The sequence below is a fragment of the Miscanthus floridulus genome, chromosome 4, assembly GCF_019320115.1.
Source record: "Miscanthus floridulus cultivar M001 chromosome 4, ASM1932011v1, whole genome shotgun sequence".
Taxonomy (NCBI): Eukaryota; Viridiplantae; Streptophyta; class Magnoliopsida; order Poales; family Poaceae; genus Miscanthus; species Miscanthus floridulus.
In genome coordinates this window covers 21,864,149-21,885,802 of record NC_089583.1, presented here as the reverse complement: position 1 = coordinate 21,885,802, position 21,654 = coordinate 21,864,149, and the positions used below count along the sequence as shown (strand labels likewise).

At 50.4% G+C, this 21,654-nt stretch overlaps 2 protein-coding genes across 2 annotated transcripts; one reads left to right on the top strand and one right to left on the bottom strand.

Moving 5' to 3' along the window:
• Positions 1-8,800: 8,800 nt before the first annotated feature.
• LOC136548220 (uncharacterized) lies at positions 8,801-9,481 on the bottom strand. Its single transcript, XM_066539825.1, has one exon. It carries the CDS (start codon positions 9,479-9,481, stop codon positions 8,801-8,803), a length of 681 nt encoding a protein of 226 aa, XP_066395922.1.
• A 10,227-nt stretch (positions 9,482-19,708) lies between these two features.
• On the top strand, positions 19,709-20,962 carry LOC136548219 (disease resistance protein Pik-2-like). The gene is made up of 3 exons (XM_066539824.1): positions 19,709-19,903; positions 20,037-20,141; positions 20,271-20,962. The coding sequence occupies exon 3, from the start codon at positions 20,369-20,371 to the stop codon at positions 20,960-20,962; it is 594 nt and encodes a 197-aa protein (XP_066395921.1). The 5' UTR covers positions 19,709-19,903; positions 20,037-20,141; positions 20,271-20,368.
• The last annotated feature ends 692 nt before the right edge of the window (positions 20,963-21,654 follow it).

Genomic DNA, 21,654 nt, shown 5'->3' with positions numbered 1-21,654 from the left:
CCATCCTCACGTCTCTGTGTCGAGTATCTGTTATGTTGCTTAAAGCTCATCTGAAAGATATATGGTTTCAGGAACTCGTAGCATTCTAATTAATCAAATCTGCACAAAGTCACCGTTGTTTGGAACTTCAGATGCTACTCTCCGATGAGGCGATGAGTCGTGCACATCCAGTGGCTTGCCATTAATCAGTTCCGGCGAGCTAGCGTCGACATGTTCCTCCGCCGGGCTGGCCAGAGAAGCGGACATAGGACTGCACAATTCTACTGTACTTTTTGTTGAGAAGCAGAATTCTACTGTGCCTGCTTTTTAAGCAAAAATAAAGTGCAGAATTCTGTTGCGTGAGAAAATGTGGCACCATCCGTGCCGGCCTACTGAGTCCAGATGCGTTTCGGTTCTCCGGCGGCCCGGCCCAACTAGCCACCAATTGAGATTTCAGAGAATCAAACAAGTGCTGCCGATTCTTCTCCTCTCGTCAACCAAAAAATAAACTGAGCTAGTTTTTCGTTTAAAAAAAACTGAGCTGTCCTCCTGACTCCCATCCAACTTCTAGAAGGGACCCGCCAGGCTGCCAGCCACCCTGCTTCGCTCGGTGGTCAACACCTGCCGATCCCCCTCCCCATCGTTTGAGGAGGAGGTCTTCGCATCGAAGGCGTTCAAATTGGGCTAAGCGGCTCGGCAAGCCGGTGCCTTTGGCTCAACAAGGGCCCATTTATAAGGCAATTGTGCACATTTAAGCCCTTGATGATTTGTACTCAGTAAAAGGGGGAATATGCCAGAATATGCTCCAGCTGGCAAAAGGTAATTGTGTACATGTAAATGTATGTAACCGTACCTTATAAAAATGGCACTCGAACTAATGACAGAGAGATCAATTGGCACACCGACCAAAAAATTGTTGCCTCAGTACTCGTTCTTGAGCAAGCGAAGGTCTAACCTTCGGAGTGAGGATCTTGGTCGGCTCAAGCTTTGCGCTAGCAAATCTGTTCTCCTGTCGGGATATACTTATCCCAACACAGATTGCATGAAAGAATTATTGCTACTGAATCTCCTCGAGTCATTCATGCATAAAAGGTCATGGTTTCTTGGTTGTTGTGGCAAAGATCGATCTCTTTGCCTCTTTGCTAGACTGTGCATGTTGTGGTGCTTTCTCCTGTTGTTCTCAGTTTATTTGTTTTTGTCTAGTGCCTTCTCCTGTTGTTCTCAGTTTATTTGTTTTTGTCTAGTCGTTAACCTTGGTGGATGCTTTGGGTTGCTTGCTTTCTTTGTTGTTGTCTTCATCGTCGATCATTAGCTTGTCCTTTAGGATTGTTCTTGCTTTACTGTATATGTATAGCCCAATCTGAATCATATTCTACTGTATTATTGGATATTTATCCCCTTTGATTTTAGAAATTAAACAAATGAAAACAAAATTTTGCACATGAAAACATAATTTTGCATTTCGATACAAGATTTCTTTTTTAAAAAAGGAAACATACTAAAGTCAAAGGTGACAAATTCCAATATTCTCAGGCCAGTGCTTTGTCACATCCGTCTTCGTTTTACTTAATTTTGGGTACAGATCAAACTCTCACCATCATATTGGTAGTTGGGTCTTGGCGGCAAGTTCTCCACGGGCATAATCAAAAGATAAAAAAAAACATCTCTATCAGCCTCGTAAACCGATACCCTACACCAGAAGTGAGGGGTTAAGGCAAAAAAACATTTCGAGCATACACCCCACTTTTGGGCATGTTTGTTTGCTTGGATGAGATCGGGACAGGCCGGCGCGCTGCAACTAGGCATATTTGTTTGTCTAGATGGCCTCATAGGCCTGGTCAGCATGTTGCTTAAAGCACTGAAGGGCCTACAACCGATAAAACGAAATCATCATTCGTTTCTCCCCAGGCTTCGCCCAACAGGTACGCTTGTGCCAAAATGCCGCGCACTGCAGCTGGCCCTACTGGTAGTTGTGGTAGAACCCACTCCTCATGCACCCAAAGAAACAAAATTTCCACAAAACCAGACCCAATAGAAACACAACAACCAAACAAAAACAGTTGCACCACCATGGCCTGCTTGGAGATGCCCTAGCCCAACTCATCCGCATACACGAGTGTCGGTGCTTTGTAGACCGACTAGTAAATTTGTATGATCGTCGCGCTACTCCAGGAACACGATGGTAACATCCAAAAGACACAAGGAATTATACTGGTTCAGGCCAGAGCCCTACGTCCAGTCTCAGAGAAGATCGAGTACGTGTTCCTCGGTTGAATGCTCTAAAGTTTTTACAATGGGGTATGCAAGAAGAGTGAAAAGAGGTAGGAGAATGGAGAGGGACTGCCCGAATGAAGGATTCGAGAGTCTCGTCCCATTGGAAGGGTGCCCTGGCTGCCCTTATATAGAGTCCGGGGCCGTGTCACGTACAAAGAGATAGATTCTCCCGACCGAGGGGTCATGAGCCTGAGGGAGAGAACCTAGCTAACTTGGCTGGCAAGGAACGTCGTCTTGTCTTGGTGTAGCGCACGTCTGGGCATGGTTGTCGTCATGGTCTTGCACCCACGTCGCTGCATGGTGTGGCGTGGTGCTACTGTGCTAGTTGTGGCAGCATGGTGTAGGCACGGTGGTGGTTCGCCAGCCGTCCTGTGCGACATAGTTTCACCGTGGCCTTTGTCATTGCCTCTTGATCTCCCAGGGGCGTCGTACAGGAGTTGGTGGCCGCCCCCAGGTCGTCAGTTGTCTTGCTTCTTGTGGTGCCGACGGCCACGACCTCGAGTTCTGAGGTCATGGCCTTCGTTGGATGGGACGGCCCCGAAAGTCAAGGCCGCCGTCGTGAGCCCCATCCCGTAGTGGGTGGGGTCGTACACCCGTCTCGTTGGGCCGTATTTGGACGGTGGGTCACTGTACTGACTGCCACTGCTTGGCGGTGTTGTCTTGTTTGTGCTGCGTGGTGCAGGGATGGCGTCTGACCGGGCTAAGGGGACTACTGTCCCCTCAGTCCTTGTGGGGTCAGTGCGGCGTTCCTGCTCTTGTCAGAGCAGGCGCGTCTGGCAGAGTCCGACCTCTTCCCGTTCCTCCTAGGGGTCAGGACGGAGGACAGGTCGTGTGATGTTGCGCGACGTGTGGTGAAGGTAGAGGAGGTCGTGACTAACTCGTACCTTAGTGCTTGGCCCAGGTCCATATAGTTTAGCTAGGCCGCGGTCGATTAGGCTTATGCTAGCTAGTGTGCCGTGGGCCGTCCGAGCGGCTAACTAATTGATGTCTTGAGATACCCGATGTATCATAACCCCGACAACGAGCCAACAGAAAACAAACACAACCCTTATGTTGGATTCGTTTTCTCACCTATCACCATGAATCCACTCTTTCTGTGTTCTACATCTAGGTTTAGCTAAACTGGGCGACGTAGGTCCTCCCCAACCCCTTCGCGAGCGCACCAACCACCCAACCTCATCATCACCTCCCTTGCAGTTGCCTGCGCCAAAAGAGAAGGGTCCGGATCGTGCAACACCAACCTCTCTACGATCATCTTGGGCTCCACCTTGACGAGCCACTAGGGATCCACACTCCCCTAGGCCTAATTTGGAAAAAAGTGTGAGGCAAACTTAGGAATGGAAAGGTATTTTATTCAAATGACCACACCATGGATTGTTGGCCCCGGGAAAAGTCTGAGATTCCAAGGAGATTTGAGTTTTCAAACTAGCCCCTAGTGTTCCCTGACCCCTCCCTACTATCGGGCCTCTTCTTGGTCTTCCTAAAGCTTGTCAACGCCGAAACAGAAGGGCGTCCCCCCCCCCCCCCCCCCCCCCCCGGATAGAGCTATTTCGGAGTACCTCGCCTTCCAATGAGCACCTCCTGCCGAGCCTGCTCTACCCAAGGTACCTCTCAGTTCATTGGGCATCAACGGACAGGGGAACAAAGAAAAGAGAAAAAAAGGAAAAAAAAACATGCTGACATATGGACGTATGTGTTATTATGTATGCACAAGAACATAGGGTTATAAAATCAGGAAAATAGTGGGGAAACGATCTCTATGGGGTGGTAACTATTTTTCTTAAATTTAAACAACAATCATGTGTTAGAGCAACTTCAAGTGTTCATCTAAAATTGATAGCTAAATTCTATATTTTAATCATGTATGTAAAACAAAGAACTCCTCAAAGTGGAGGGATCTACAACAACCTAGCTATTTTCCCTCTTCTATATTTAAAACTTGCCAGGTCACATACCTTCACAACAGGATCTACACGATGGGAAGCTTCTGCACGCACCGGAAGGGATCGCGCGTGCGCGCAGGCGCAGCCGCGAGCGAAATCAGAAGATGGTAAGCGACCTGGTTTGCTTTCTATGATGACCAAAAATTCTGGGATAGCTCACTTGCCATAGAAATCCAGATATCATATCCGTTGGAGCCCAATTTTTGTTGTATAAATTCTAAAATAGCATCCACAACAATATCACATCTCTTTGAGTTGCTCTTGGATAGATGCATAGGCATGACATCTGTCGTGAATCACGGTTGGTGACCACGGTTGTTCTATATACGAGGACTGTTTCCACTTTTTTTTCTCTCTCTCTAAAGTAGGAGTTGGTGATAGGTCTGAGTTAGATGTACTAGAAAATAAAGAGACACGACTGAGGCAAGTAGGTGGGTGTGATTTAGAGGTACTCTCAATATGCTCTACGCTTTGATGGAATCTCTCGTCTGCACTAGCTGATTGATCCATCCCCCGGCGGATCTGCTCCCTTGTCTTTAGCATTAACTTTCTCCATATTACTGTTACGTAATCTTATGCTCCCTTGTGTGAACACAAGGCAGGGGAAGGCGACGCCGAAAAGGCTCCCTGCTGTGGTACTATCCACAGTAAGGACGAACAGCTCTCCTGCCGCACTGTAGCCACAGCAGGGGCAGGCGCTAAAGTCAGCCTTGCTGTCACATCTAGTCACTGTTGCAGCATGGAAGCTGTACTAGGATTAGATGGGTAGAGTTATATATATAGTTTGCCACTGCAACTTAGTAAACAGAGCGAGTTTAGTTTTGCCATATCTTTTGTGTTGGCGCTGGCTGCCAGAATGGCTACGCCGACGGCGATCGGCAACGGCCAACGATCACTCTCTCCGCACACGACGTCGCACAAGAATGCGAATGGGAACATGAGAGAGCAATTTTGCGTCTCACAATGTCGCGACCTTTTCTGGCTTGCTTTCTTTTATTTATTTCGGTGCTACTAATCCACGATCCGAGATCCCCGCCACGCCCGCTCACGCTACGTCGTGCCCACCTGAAGCGCGGGAACGTTTCATACGTGGCGTGGCAAGAGTTCCTAGACCGCACCGTGAACGTAGCACGGTTCTGGCCGTTTACACCGATTGATTACATGCAACAGCTAGCTAACTTGATAATGTAAACGTGCTCATGCAACTAAACTATTTACATCATGGTTCAGGTGTGCACGGGATTGACGAGTTCAACATTTCACCCCCTAATCCCGCTGCACATCTACTACACCTAGCTGCTGACGAAGCTCCACAAACCTGACACGCCCGAGCGCCTTAGTCAGGATGTCTGCCAGTTGTTCAGTCGTCCCCACATGATCAATGTCGACTTCACCTCTATCAACACAGTCTCTGATGAAATGGTACCTCGTGTCGATATGCTTACTTCTGTCATGGTGCACAGGGTTCTTGCTCAACGCAATTGCTGATTTGTTGTCAACTAGGAGCCTCACCATTGGTGCCTGAATGCCTAGTAGTTCACTGAGCAACCGGGTGAGCCATATGCCTTGACAAGCTGCATTGGCACTAGCTATATACTCAGCTTCACAGGACGATAATGGTACCATCCTTTGCTTCTGAGATGCCCAAGTCACCAAGCTTGTCCCCAACAGGAACACTGATCCACTGGTGCTTTTCTTGTTATCTACATCCCCAGCCAGATCACTATCACTGAAACCAACCAGTTCAATTGAGCCCTGCCTCTTGTAAACACAGCCAAAGTGCACTGTACCTGATAAATACCTCAATATTTGTTTGACAGCTGCCCAGTGACTTGCTTTTGGCTCCTCCATGTATCTGCTGACAATGCCCACAGCATATGCAATATCTGGTCTAGTGTTGACCAAATACCTCAGGCTCCCAATTATGCTCCTGTATTTGGTTTTGTCAACAGAAGGTGTTTTGTCATTCTTACTCAGCTTCAGTCTGTTCTCCATCGGAACAGCACAAGAATTGCAACCCTTCATGCCAGCTTGTTCTAGGATCTTCAGAGTATATGAGCTCTGACACAACTTTGTTATTCCTACCTGTTGATCAACTTGAATTCCCAAATAATAACTGAGCAATCCTAAGTCACTCATACTGAACCTGCCCATCATCTCCTTCTTGAACTGTTCTATGCTTGCTTTACTTGAACCTGTGATTATCAGATCATCAACATAAACTCCCACTAGAAGGAAACCATCTTGGTTTGATCTTCTATAAACAGCATGTTCAAGTGGATTTTTCACAAAGCCAAGCCTCAACAGTTCACTGTCCAACTTAGCATTACATGCTCTTGGAGCCTAACGCAGCCCATATAGGGCCTTTTCAGTTTTAGGACTTTATCACTGCTTCGTTTGACAACAAAACCTGGAGGTTGCTGAACATACACCTCCTCCCTCAAATCACCATTCAAAAATGCCGACTTGACATCCATGTGGTGCACTTGCCAACCCTTCTGTGCAGCCAACACAATTAACAGCCTCACTGTTTCTATTCTTGCCACTTGAGCAAATACTTCATCAAAATCCATCCCCTCACACTGTGCATACCCTTTTGCTACCAACCAAGCTTTGTGCTTGACCACATTTCCTTCTGGGTCTTTCTTTACTTTGAACACCCATTTAAGACCAATAGCTCGGTGGCCTACTGGTAACACTGACAGCTCCCAAGTTTTGTTTGCCTGGATGGATTCCATCTTGGCTTCCATGGCTTTTCTCCAACAATTCTCACTCAATGCTGCCTCAACACTCCTAGGTTCCTCTGCTGCAAGATAGCATACTCCACTGTACTCAAAATCACCAATCTCATCAGTTGTGTCATTCAAATTATTCAGAGTTCGATACCTCAATGGCACTCCTTCTGAATCGATAGATTCTCCTGTAGGTGGAGTTACAAACTCAACTTCTTGCACTGCTGGACTGCCTAGGGGTGTTTATTGATTTGATGCAGCACTTGAGTCATCGTTGATAGCCCACTGATCTTGGGAGGGCGATCCTTGCTCCTAAAACACGGGACCAGCTGAAATGCCTGCTGCCTGTTCTACATCTTCAGTTACTGTTCCACTTCCGACAACAGAGAAATACTCAACATCAAAAGTAGGAACTGCTGGTTCGCTTCGAGCTCCTTCATTCCACAACCAAGCTCGATTTTCTTCAAACACCACATCTCTAGATATGTGGAGTTTCTTGGCTACTGGATCATAAACTCTGTAGCCCTTTGTCCCAGCTTCATAGCCGAAGAAAACCATTTTAGTCGACCTGTCAGATAGTTTGCTAATCCCAGGCCCGACTTTCTTGACATGAGCTACACAACCAAAGGTACGCAAATGTTGCACCTTAGGCTTTCGGTTGTGCCATGCTTCATAGGGTGTCCTCCCTTGCAGACTCTTGGTTGGGGCACGGTTCAACAGATACACTGCTGTGGACACTGCTTCACCCCAGAATTCTCTAGGAACATTCTTGCTTTTTAGTAAACACCTCGCCATCTCTACCACAGTATGGTTTCTCCTTTCAATAACCCCGTTCTGCTATGGTGTATAGGGAGTGGTAGTGAAGTGCTTGACACCATGCTCATCACAATATTCTCTAAACTCGATGGAATTGAATTCTCCACCTCTATCACTCCGGAACGCGCGTAGCTTGCCACCGCGTTCAATTTCAGCAAGTGCCTTCACCCTTTTGAAACACCTGAAAGCTTCATCTTTTGTTGCCAGGAGCTCAATCCACATATATCGATTGTAATCATCAACCATGAGCAGAAAGAAACTCTTACCACCTGGTGTTTTGGGTCTGATCTGTCCACAACGATCTACATGGAACAAATCCAGCTGCTTGTCAGCTCTGTAACTCACCACCTGTGGAAATGGGTGACGTTGTTGTTTGCCAAGTGCACATCCATCACAGAATTCTTCTATCCTATCAATCAATGGCATGCCATCCACCATCTCTTTTACACCAAGCTCTCGAAGAGCCCAAAAATTCAGATGGCCATATCTCCCATGCCAAAGCCAAGCCACATCATCAACCTTTGCCACTAAACAAACAGGTGCAGCAAGCTGGGTTTTAAGCAAATACAATCAGTTCTTAACCCTCGGCGCTCTGGCTAGCAGTGAGTGCTCGACATCAAACACATTGCAAAAACCATCTTCAATCACAACCTTGCAGCCACCCTCCTCAAGTTGACCCAAGCTAACAATGTTACTTTTCAGTTTAGGAATATAGTAAACTTCTGTGAGTACCTTGTGCCCCGTTTTCTTGGCTTGGAGCATCACCGATTCGATGCCCTCGATCTCGATGAGCGATCCATCGCTGAAACGCACCATGCCACGCACCGACGTGTCCAGCGACACGAGCGCCTCGCATCGCCCCGTCATGTGATTGTTGGCCCCCGTATCAAGGACCCAGACATCACGATCTCCATCACAGTCGCCAGGATGAACCTTCTTCTTGTTGAGATGCATGACCTAGCGCGTCATGCACCTCTCCGATGACTCGACGTCACGCAGTTGAACGCACACGGCGTTCACCGTTGCCAAGAGCAGTGCGGCATGTTTGGTGTCAGCCTACGCGTGATGAGCCTCCTCCTTGCGTTCCTTTCTCGACGGCCGCTTGCAGTCTTCCTTCCAGTGGCCATAGATGCCACAGTTCCTACACCGCCCTTTCCACCTCGGAGTGCCCTCAGACGTGAACCTAGGGGGCATGTTCTTTCTTCTCGCCGCGGTCACCATGTTCGCCACCACCGTCGCCCTTTGGCATCCAGACCTCCTCTCACTCCCAGTCGACGACGAGGACTTCGGCAGGAGGCGATGACAATTCCTCGTTGCCCAATCCTCCTCAGTCAATAGGAGTTTGCCGGCCTTGTCTGTGACGGCCTCAACCCCGAACCGGTCCTCGACCATCTTGAGTCTGCCGATGAAGTCTTCAATTGTTAGCGATTTTAGATCAAGTAAGGTCTCGATTGAGATCGCGATCTGCGTGTAGCGTTGGGGTAGCACACACAACATCTTCTTCACCACCCGGATCTCCTCAATGCTCTCACCAGATGTGCGCAGATCCACAGCTAGCGCGTTGATGCGCATGGCGAACTCATCCACCGTCTCACCGTCCTTGAACGCAATGTTCTTGAACTCTCGGAGCAGCCGTTGGGCGTTGGCCTCCTTCACGCGTTCAGCTCCAACGCGCATGCTTTTCACCACCGCCCATGCCTCCTTGACGGTTTTCTTCACCCCCAACATCTGCCACATCTCCTAAGTCACAGATCGAAGGAGCGCGCCCATGGCCTACCGGTCTTGCGATCGCTTCACTCCTTCGCCGCCAGGCTCGATCGTCTGCCAGATCTCCAGGGTCTCGTAGTTGCATTGCATGAGCATCGCCCACTTCGTGTAATTGGAGCGGGCCAGCATCGGCCACATGAGTGAGCTCTCCCACACTCCATGCCCCGAGCTGCCCGACGACGTGTCGTCGCCCATCTCCACCGCCACCGGACTTCTGCGTGGGAACACATGCACCTTCTATGGTCGTTGACGAGGAGGGCTCACCGAGCCATCGTAGAACATGCACTGTCGCTCTGATACCAGTTGTTGGCGCTGGCTGCCAAAATGGCTACGCCGACGGTGATCGGCAACGGCCAACGATCACTCTCTCTGCTCACGACGTCGCACAGGAACACGAATGGGAACACGAGAGAGCAGTTTTGCATCGCACAATGTCGCGACCTTTTCTGGCTTGCTTTCTTTTATTTATTTCGGTGCTACTGATCCACGATCTGAGATCCCCGCCACGCCCGCTCACGCTGTGTCGTGCCCGCCTGAAGCATGGGAACATTTCATACGTGGCGTGGTGAGAGAGTTCCTAGACCGCACCGTGAACGCAGCATGGTTCTAGCCGTTTACACCGATTGATTACATGCAGCAGCTAGCTAACTTGATAATGTAAACGTGCTCATGCAACTAAACTATTTACATCATGGTTCAGGTGTGCATGGGATTGACGAGTTCAACATTCTATAGAGCTCTGGCCAACGCTGGTGCTTGTGCTGTGTGTGTGTGCTCTGTTCTCCCTCCCTTCTTCTACCTTTGGCCATAGTGTGTGGTCGGACAATGATAGTTGTGGTCGGCAACACTGGTGAGTGGTCGACTCACCCATGTCGGAGATCCAGAGGGCCCAACAAGTGGTATCGGAGTGATACAAGCGCCGTCGCCGGACTAACCGCTGGCGATGATGGACGGTTTGGAGATGAGCAACAGCAGTGGCACTGCTGTGGTTGCGCAGCCACAATAGGATGTCGTTGTGCGCATGGTGCATGAGGTCAGCGGCACTAGTTGGCTGACGCTGACTCGCACCAACTATGGAGAGTGGGCGATGACCATGAAGGTAAAGCTCAGAGCCCGACGGCTCTGGAATGCTGTTGACAAGGGTACCGACAATGAAGAAGATGACATGTCAGCATTAGAGGCTATCCTCGCTGATGTACCGGTGGAGTACAGAGAGCCATTGGGGGCAAAGAGCTCTGCTAAGGAGGTGTGGGAGGCCATTGCGGCGATGCGCGTCGGTTCCGACTACGTAAAGAAGGCGATGGCCCACCTTCTGAAGCAGGAGTACGCAACCTCAAGTTCAAGGATGGTGAATTGATGGAGGACTTCTCCCTCCACCTGCAGATGCTCATCAGCAAGCTGACGAGCCACAGCATCACCATCGACGAGCAAGAGGTGGTCTCCAAGTACCTCCACTCCGTGCCGATGAAGTACATCTAGATTGCTCTCTCCATAGAGACGATGCTGGACTTGTCCACCCTCACTATTGAGGATGTGATAGGTCATCTGCGGCTGGTGGATGAGCGCATGGAGCAGGCCAAAGCAACGAAGGACAGCGGCAAGCTGCTGCTGATAGAGGATGAGTGGGCTGCCTAGAGGAACTCTAGGGTAGCCTCCTCTAGCCGCGGTGGTGATGGCAAGCACCGCGGCAAGGCTTCTTCGGAGAAGAAGACGAAGAAGGTCGACCCCAACGCCTATCGGCGATGTGGGAAGACGAGCCATTGGGCAAAGGAGTGCCCAAATCGCAAGCAGGAGAAGAAGGCTGAGGCTCATCTGGCGCAAGCTGATGATGATAATGAGGCCACTTTCCTAATGGCGACATTCTGTGCACTGCACGACATTGAGACTGAGGAGAACGAAGAGGTGATGGCGGTGAAAGGGTCTAGGAAGGCTCTGAAAGCTATCTACCTCGACGCACTGCGCACCCAAGTCCACCTCGAACGTGTGGGCAGTGAGCGAGAGCAGCGGTGGTACTTGGACTTTGGCGCCAGCAACCTGTCGATGTTTCACCATCAATAGCCTGCCACGGGGGTACCCGGGGTAGTTTGTTTGGGCTTCAGCATATGCAGAACTCGACGGTAAACGCAAGAGACAGTCGATTTATCCTGGTTCGGGCCCTCGACCGTGATCGAGTAATAGCCCTACATCCAGTTGGCGTTAGCCTTTGCGTTGGATTGATTGTCCTCTGTTGTCTCTAGGAACCCTGCCCTCTTTTATATAGTCAGGAGGCCAGAGTCCTAGTTGGTTTATAATGAAAATTCCTAGTAGGATTACAGAATAATACTACTACTAAGATTACATGGAAAGAATCCTAGTTAGACTAGATCTTCTCTCTTCCTTGCAGGGTATCCCATGGGTCCCGCATCGACAAGCCCCCGAGCACTTCATGGTTGAGCTCTGGAAGCCTTGTCTTGTTCCTTCAGGTCTTGCCAAGTAGGAACAAGTGTCGTCTGAGTGCTTTCTTGAGCGAAACCGTGTAGCGCTTCGTGAGATCTTCAGGTGGTGTGTACTTTTTTTTTGAAGAAAAAGTACTCCCATCTGGGTGTAGCCCCATGTTTCACCACTAATAGCCTGCCACGGGGGTACCCGAAGAAGTTTGTTCGGGCTTTAGCGTATGTAGAACTCAACGGTAAACGCAAGAGACAATCGATTTATCCTAGTTCGGGCCCTCGACCGTGATCGAGTAATAGCCCTACGTCCAGTCGGCGTTAGCCTTTGCGTTGGATTAATTGGTCTATCTTCTCTCTTCTGCTATCATGATCTAAGGATCCCTGCCCTCCTTTATATAGTTAGGAGGTCAGAGTCCTAGTCGGTTTATAATATAGAGTCCTAGTAGGATTACAGGGTAATATTACTACTAGGATTACATAGGAGGAATCCTAATCAAACTAGATCTCCTCTCTTCCTTGCGGGGTATCCCATGGGTCCCGCATCGACAAGCCCCCGAGCACTTCATGGTTGAACTCTAGAAACCTTATCTTGTTCCTCCAGGTCTTGCCGAGTAGGAACAAGCGTCACCCGAGTGCTTTCTGGAGTGAAACCATGTAGCGCTTCTTGAGATCTTCAAGTGGTGTGTGCTTTTTTGAAGAAAAAGCACACCCAGCTGGGTGTAGCCCCCGAGCCTCTTGCTATTTGGAATAAGGAGCTGGAGGGTCTTGTCTTGAAATTGCTCTGATTCTTTGTCGAATGGCTCCCGAGCATATACCCGGGTTCTTTATCAAAAAGAACTCGGATATAGCTCTGTCCGGGTTCTTTTTGTCGTGAGGCCTTGAAGTGGTCTGTCTTGAAGAAGTCTTCTTGGTGACGTGTGCTTTTTCGAAGAAAAAAGTGGACTCACTGAGTGTAGCCCCTGAGCCTCTTGCTATTTGGGACAAAAAGTTGGAGGGTCTTGAATCTTATGTTGTTCAAAGAACTGAAAACCTCTTCTGAGGACATGTAGGATCTTATAGACATTCTCAAGGGTGTATCCAAGTAACCCGCGAACTGCAGTAGGCTATCCACATACCATTGCAAGTCAACACAGTTGCGCCACCAAGTACTTTCCATAATTAGCTTGCGTGCTTGATGTCTTCTTGCATGCTGCTGTATGTCATGCCTCTTCCTTTGTTTCACTTGAGTAATGAAAGTACATATAAATATGCACGTGCATCCTCATATTCGTGCTCATCTTGCTGACGCAAAATCTTCTCGTTCGACCATGATCCGATCCGAGTAAGGCAACCTAGATAATCCATCAAAAGGCTTCAGGTGGGCAGTCCCCTCACCGGAGACCCCGTATCACCCCCACCTTAGAATTTCCAAATCACCGCAACAAGGTCGACCTTAGCTATCGAGTAGTTGATCACCCCAATCGAGTAGTCGATCACCATGGCCGAGTAGTCGGACGTCCTGGCGACTTGTAGAGCAGCAACCGAGTAAGACAGCACGGGGCGTATGTCTCACCCAACGAAGTAGTGGCCAAGTAAGGCAGCCAGCGGTGGGCGAGCTCCTTATTTGATGATGTGGTCCAGAAAATGGTTCCCTACAAAGTAATCATACAAAAGTATGTAATAATTGATACACAAGATATCAAGTTGGAAGTATGTCCCAGTATTATAAAATGCATATTAAATTTTTTCGCGTCTTGCTCTTACTAGGCTATGTAATTTCCCTAGGTAGGTAGCCTGTTACGTTTAAACACCTCTCACACCTTTCTGGCGAGTAGGCTTCACGGATTAAGGCCTTAGCAACCCAGGTAAATTAACAATCGTTAAGAGAAGACATTATAAAATGCATATTAATTTTTTTCGCGTCTTGCTCTTACTAGGCCATGTAATTTCCCTAGGTAGGTAGCCTGTTATGTTTAAACACCTCTCGCACCTTTCCGATGAGTAGGCTTCACGGATTAAGGCCTCAGCAACCCAGGTAAATTAACAACCATTAAGAGGAGACATTATAAAATGCATATTAAATTTTTTCACGTCTTGCTCTTACTAGGCCATGTAATTTCCCTATGTAGGTAGCCTGTTACGTTTAAACACCTCTCGCACCTTTCCAGCCAGTAGGCTTCACAGATTAAGGCCTCAGCAACCCAGGTAAATCAACTGTAGTAGAGCCGCGGAGGCATATGGATAATATCCAGAGATATATGATGATTAAAGAATATTTGAAAAAATATTAAACCATGACTTAGCTTGATTGACGGCCGCGTGGTAGAATCAGCGCGCGATCCTGACATTTTGTGCTCAGGAGACCCCAATGGTTGTAGCCCCCAAGCATCAGCTTGCGAGTACTTGGACATGAGCTGTCGAGTAGTTGGTCACCGCAGCCAAAGTAGTCGGAAGCTGTGACGAGTAGTTAGACAACTGGCTTGCTTCCGGCTCGGGATGCAGCGGGACAACTGGCTTGCCCCTGGCTCGGACAGCTTGACGTAGTCGTACCATGACCCGACTCTTGAGGGAACTCTGAATGTACTTCGAGTTGTATTCTTGATAGGCCGAGGCCGTGTTCCGGAGTCCTGTCGGAAAAGAACTCAGACTATTCTCGAAAGAACTCGGGTAAGACTCCATCTTAGATGCGGAGCCTGAGTTTGAGTCGGATGCGCAAAGCCATGAAATCTGAGTTGGATCGGACATCACGAGTTGCGCGAATCTTTCGGCGAGTTGATCTATCGTAGTCGCCGAAATAGAAAGGTCTTCATGGTGATCCGAATCTTCGAGGAGACGGCCTTGGAGCTTGCCATTGTCGCCTGCCTCGTAGATCCATGAATTGAAGATGAAGGTTGATCTCGTCGAGAAGATCATGTTGTCGAGGTCCATCGAGCTCTCGGATGCAAATTCGCCGAAAGCCCCTACCTGGCGTGCCAGCTGTCAATGTTTCACCACCGATAGCTTGCCACGGGGGTAGCTGGGGCAGTTTGTTCGGGCTTCAGCGTATGCAGAACTCGATGGTAAACGTAAGAGACAATCGATTTATCCTGGTTTGGGCCCTCGACCGTGATCGAGTAATAGCCCTATGTCCAGTCGGCGTTAGCCTTTGCGTTGGATTGATTGGTCTATCTTCTCTCTTCTGCTATCCTGATCTAAGGAGCCCTGCCCTCCTTTATATAGCCAGGAGGCCAGAGTCCTAGTCGGTTTACAATGTAGAGTCCTAGTAGGATTACATAGGAGGAATCCTAATTAAACTAGATCTCCTCTCTTCCTTGCGGGGTATCCCGTGGGTCCCGCATTGACACAACCACATGACGGGCTCCAAGGCAGCCTTCTCCGAGCTCAACGACGATGTGACCGACATGGTGAAGTTTTGTGACAGCTCAAGGATGGCGATCCGAGGGCACGACACCATCATCTTCAGGTGCCAGAATGGCGAGCACTGTGTGCTAACAGATGTATATTACATCCCGCAGCTGCGTTCAAGCATCATCAGCATTGGCTAGCTAGATGAGCACGGTAGCGAGGTACTGATCAAGGACGGTGTCCTCAGGATCCAGGATCGGGAGCAGCGACTTCTTGCCAAGGTGAAGAGGTCCCGGAACCGGTTGTACCTACTCGACTTGAAGGTAGAGCAGCCGGTGTGCCTGGCAGCATGGCACACGGAGGAACCATGACTGTGGCATGCCCGGTTCGGCCATCTCAGCTTCGACGCGTTTGGTCGGCTAGAGAAGATGGTCCAAGGGCTGCCCCACATTGAGCACGGAGGCAAGCTGTGTGACAGCTGCCTGGCTGGGAAGCAAAGGAAGCTGCCGTTCCCAAAGGCGGCCAAGTATCTCGCAGCGGACGCTCTCGAGCTCGTCCACGGCGACCTCTGTGGGCCAATCACGCCAGCCACAAATGGTGGTTGGTGGTACTTCCTCCTGCTTGGGATGATTGCAGTCGCTATATGTGGCTGCAACTCCTGACGAGTAAGGATGAGGTGGCGGCGGCGATCAAGAAGTTCAAGGCACACGTGGAGGCGAAAAGCAGCAAGAAGCTGCGCGTGCTGAGGACTGATCGCGGTGGCGAATTCACTTCGGTAGAGTTCGCTACGTACTGCGTGGATTAGGGTGTGGTGCGACACCACACCATGTCGTACTCGCCGCAGCAGAATGGAATGGTGGAGTGGTGGAACCAGACGGTGGTCGGCATGGCTCGATCCATGATGAAGGCCAAGGGCATGCCGGTAAGGTTCTAGGGTGAGGCGGTGACTACGGCGGTGTTCATCCTCAACCACGCGCCCACTAAGGCCCTGAAGGGCGTGACGCCGTTCGAAGCTTGGTATGGGAACGAGCCGAGCGTGTCTTTCCTCTGAACATTCGGCTGCATTGGGCACATTAGGAAGATGAAGCCGGTCCTCACCAAGCTAGAGGACAGGAGCACACCAATGGTGTTCCTGGGCTACGCGGAGGGTACCAAGGCATATCGGCTCTATGACCCACGCGGAGGCAAGGTAGTTGTCTCACGCGACGTCATGTTCGACGAGAAGGTGGCCTCGGACTGGAACAGTCCGAGCACAGGGGAATCTGGTGGCTTCACCAGCACCTTCGTCGTTGAGCACTTGGTCATCCACGGTGGTGGAGATGCTGGAGAGGAGGTGCCAAGCACTCCAGCGACAGAGCCGAGCACTCCAGAAGGGATGCCGAGCACTCCGGGAGGGATGCCAAGCACTCTAGGAGTGGTGCCAAGCGGTCCTGCAGTGGTGTCGACCACTCCAGGACGGGAGCCGAACACTCCCGTAGCAGAGCAGAGAGGTCTTGCAGTGGTGCCGACCACTCCAAGACTGGTGCTGAGCACTCCTGCAGTGGTGCCAATCACTCCAGGAGTGGTGATGAGTGGTCCAGGAGTAGTGCCGTGCACTGCAACCGGGGTGCCGAGCACTCCAGGTGTTGTGCCGAGCACTCCGCGGAATAGGGAACTCTATCGACGCCGATTGAGTTTGCCTCACCTCCAAGCGACATCACTGAGTTTGTGGATGCCTTCCACGAAGGTGAGGAGGTGCGGTTCAAAAGGCTAGGTGACATCATCAGCGGCATAGGGTCCTTAGGCCTGGCGGGTCGGCTGCTCAATAACCCAGAGCTGCTTCTCATCAGTGTAGAGGAACCACCCATGTTCGCGCTGGCCGAGCGCGATGCACATTGGCGATGGGCGATGCTGGAGGAGATGAAGGCGATCGAGGAAAATGAGACTTGGGAGCTCGTCGATCCACCTCCAGGATGTCGTCTGATCGGCCTGAAGTGGGTGTACAAGGTCAAGCGAGATGAGCATGGCGCCATTGTCAAGCACAAGGCATGCCTCGTCGCCCGAGGCTTTGTCCAGCGCGAGGACATCGACTTCGAGGAAGTCTTTGCGCCGGTAGCGTGCATGGAGTCTGTCCGTTTGCTACTAGCTTTGGCAGCAGCGAAGGACTGGCGCGTCCATCACCTGGACGTAAAATCGGCCTTCGTCAACGGCGAGCTGGCGGAAACAGTCTTCGTCAGACAACCTCCGGGTTTCATCGTCAAGGGAGCAGAGCACAGGGTGCTCCAACTGCGCAAAAGCGCTCTACGGGCTGCGACAGGGCCCACGAGCGTGGAACGCCAAGCTTGACACCGCGCTGGGCGAGCTTGGGTTCACACGGTGCGCAACCGAACACGTGCTCTACACGCGGCGATGGGGGAAGGAGGAGCTCGTCGTCGGCGTGTATGTGGACGACTTGATTGTCACCGACGCGCGTGTGGAGGACATCAACAGCTTCAAGCGTGAGATGGCGGCTCGTTTTCGAATGAGCAATCTCAGCGTGCTCTCCTACTACCTCGACATCGAGGTGAGACAGGGGAAGGAGGCGCTCACCCTCGGTCAGAGCGCATACGCCTCGAAGCTGTTGGAGCGGAGCGGCATGGCTAAGTGCAAGCCGTGCGTGACTCCGATGGAGGAGCGACTGAAGCTGACGAAGGCCAGTACCGCGGTGAAGGTAGATGTAACACTCTACGGAAGCATCGTCAGCGGTTTGCGCTATCTAGTCCACACGAGGCCGGACATTGTGTTCACCGTGGTCTACGTCAGTCGCTTCATGGAGGATCCCAGAGAGGATCACTAGGCTGCGGTGAAGCGGCTGCTACGCTACGTCAAGAGGACGGTGGATCAGGAGATTGTTTCCCCAAGACCGGCAGAAGTAGGCTGCAGCTCACTGTCTTCAGCGATGCAGACATGGCGGGGGACATCGACGGATGGCGGAGCACCTCTGGTGTGCTTGTTTTCCTCGGGCCGGCTCCAATCTCATGGCTGTCACTGAAATAGAAGGTGGTGGCGCTGTCTACGTGCGAGGCAGAGTACGTAGCGGCGGCCACAGCGGCGTGCCAAGCTGTGTGGCTATGTTGGCTGCTAGGCAAGCTGACCGGTGTGGAAGCTCACCCACCAGCACTGATGGTGGACAACCAGCCCGCCATCGTCCTCGCAAAGAATCCGGTTGTACACCACCGGAGCAAGCACATCGACGTCAAGTTCCACTTTCTAAGGAAGTGTGTCGATGGAGGGCAGATCGTCATCGAGTTCGTCAAAACTGGTCGACAACTCGCGGACATCCTCACCAAGCTGCTCGGCCGTCTCCGACTCACGGAGCTGAAGAAGATGATCGGCATGGAGGGGGTACAAGGGTTAGCAGCAGGATTATGGGAATAATTGTTATGTAATCTACTGCTCCCTTATGTGAACGAAAGGCAGGGGAAGGCGGCGCCGAAAAGGCTCCCTGCTGTGGTACTGTAGCCACAGCAGGGGCATGCGACAAAGTCAGTCATGCTGTCACATCTAGTCACTATTGCAGCATGACAGTTGTACTAGGATTAGATGGGTAGAGTTGTATATATAATTTGTCACTGCAACTCAGTAAACAAAGTGAGTTCAGTTTTGTCATCTCCTCTGCAGAACTTCGGCCAACACTAGTGCCTGTGCTGTGTGTGTACGCTCTGTTCTCCCTCCCTTCTTCTACCTTTAGCCATAGTGTGTGGTCGGACAACGATAGTTGTGGTTGGCAACGCTGGTGAATGGTTGACTCACCTGTGCCGGAGATCCAGAGGGGCCAACAATTACGACATCGCCCGGCCCTTTCCAATTTTATACTGGTATAGGAGTAAGACACAATGCTTTATTAAATATAGGTACTCGGCATTATTGAGGGAGAAAACAAAGACAAATTGCTCCAACGCAGTCCATCTTCCCCGCTCCTTGTGCACCTTTTCTAAATCCAGATATCATATCCGGTGGAGCCCAATTTTTGTTGTATAAATTCTAAAATAGCATCCACAACAATATCACATCTCTTTGAGTTGCTCTTAGATAGATGCATAGGCATATATGACATGTGTCGTGAATCACGGTTGTTCTATATATGAGGACTGTTTCCACTTTTTTTTCTCTCTCTAAAGTAGGAGTTGGTGATAGGTCTGAGTTAGATGTACTAGAAAACAAAGAGACACGATTGAGGCAAGTAGGTGGGTGTGATTTAGAGGTACTCTCAATATGCTCTACGCTTTGATGGAATCTCTCGTCTGCACTAGTTGATTGATCCATCCCCCGACGGATCTGCTCCCTTGTCTTTAGCATTAACTTTCTCCATGTTACGACATCGCCCGGCCCTTTCCAATTTTATACTGGTATAGGAGTAAGACACAATGCTTTATTAAATATAGGTACTTGGCATTATTGAGGGAGAAAACAAAGACAAATTGCTCCAACGCAGTCCATCTTGCCCGCTCCCTGCGCACCACCGCGGCACGGTCGTCGTGGTCCACGCACAGGCAGACCAGCGTCCGTGTTCCCAGCCTCATCATCCTAGAACTGCGTGCCGCCGGCCGCCGGCGCCGATCTCGGCCACCGGTGCTCTGCTCTGCGGCCCCGATCGATCGACCCGCCGTCGTCAGCGCTGGTTTGTCTCTCCTCTCCCTCCACCGCCGCGGCACTACACCAGCTTTTTTGCTCAGTTACCCGACCCGAGTATCTTCCACTAGTGGTACTAGTTACTCATTACTACTGTGCTGCTGTTCGTGTTCTTTTCTCAGGAAAGGCATAGGTTCAAGTATATTCCTGACTGGATTATTTGTGTGATGGCTGCGATGACCATGCACCTTCCTTCTTCTCGTTATCTCTAAGCATGCAGAAGCTAGGTAAGAACTAGGAAGTTACACCTGCAAACTGATTCATCTTTTGAAGGCGACGACCCTTCTCTTCAGCCATATAATCATTCCAATCATTTCTGTAAAGTGCCTTACCATCCTTCTTCAATCTCCACACAGGTCTACATATATATGTTGTCAGTTCACTGATACCAGAGCGCATCTGAGACACACACACACACACACACACACACACAGAGAGAGAGAGAAGGGTGATCATGGAAACGACAGGGTTGAGCGTGGGCAAGTCTGTGCTTAATGGAGCGCTCAGCTACGCCAAGTCGGCCATCGTACAGGAGGTAGCTCTGCAGCTTGGTGTCCAGCGTGACCAGGCTTTCATAAGGGATGAGCTCGAGATGATGCTCTCTTTCCTCATGGCTGCACATGAGGAGCGAGACAACCACAAGGTGGTCAAGACCTGGGTAAAGCAGGTCCGTGACGTGGCCTACGACGTCGAGGACTGCCTCCAAGATCTCGCTGTTCGACTTGGGAAGCCATCCCGGTGGTGCTTCCTTCGGACGTTGGTCGATCGACACCGTGTGGCCACACGGATGAAGGAACTCCGAGCCAAGGTTGAAGATGTCAGCCAGAGGAATGTGCGCTATCGCCTCATCAAGGACACTACTGGCTCCAAGCCTGGCACTGGCGCTGGGTCATCAAGCATTATTTCTAGTGCAACAATGTTTGGTATTGAGGAAGCTAGAAGGCAAAAGGACAAAGCGAAAGTGGATCTTTCCCAGCTGATCAGTGAGCGCCGGGCTGGCCAGAGAAGCGGACATAGGACTGCACAATTCTACTGTACTTTTTGTTGAGAAGCAGAATTCTACTGTGCCTGCTTTTTAAGCAAAAATAAAGTGCAGAATTCTGTTGCGTGAGAAAATGTGGCACCATCCGTGCCGGCCTACTGAGTCCAGATGCGTTTCGGTTCTCCGGCGGCCCGGCCCAACTAGCCACCAATTGAGATTTCAGAGAATCAAACAAGTGCTGCCGATTCTTCTCCTCTCGTCAACCAAAAAATAAACTGAGCTAGTTTTTCGTTTAAAAAAAACTGAGCTGTCCTCCTGACTCCCATCCAACTTCTAGAAGGGACCCGCCAGGCTGCCAGCCACCCTGCTTCGCTCGGTGGTCAACACCTGCCGATCCCCCTCCCCATCGTTTGAGGAGGAGGTCTTCGCATCGAAGGCGTTCAAATTGGGCTAAGCGGCTCGGCAAGCCGGTGCCTTTGGCTCAACAAGGGCCCATTTATAAGGCAATTGTGCACATTTAAGCCCTTGATGATTTGTACTCAGTAAAAGGGGGAATATGCCAGAATATGCTCCAGCTGGCAAAAGGTAATTGTGTACATGTAAATGTATGTAACCGTACCTTATAAAAATGGCACTCGAACTAATGACAGAGAGATCAATTGGCACACCGACCAAAAAATTGTTGCCTCAGTACTCGTTCTTGAGCAAGCGAAGGTCTAACCTTCGGAGTGAGGATCTTGGTCGGCTCAAGCTTTGCG

Coding starts and splice junctions, on each gene's coding strand:
- LOC136548220 (XM_066539825.1), bottom strand. CDS start 9,481: ATGTGGCAGATGTTGGGGGTGAAGAAAACCGTCAAGGAGGCATGGGCG.
- LOC136548219 (XM_066539824.1), top strand. CDS start 20,369: ATGGAAACGACAGGGTTGAGCGTGGGCAAGTCTGTGCTTAATGGAGCG.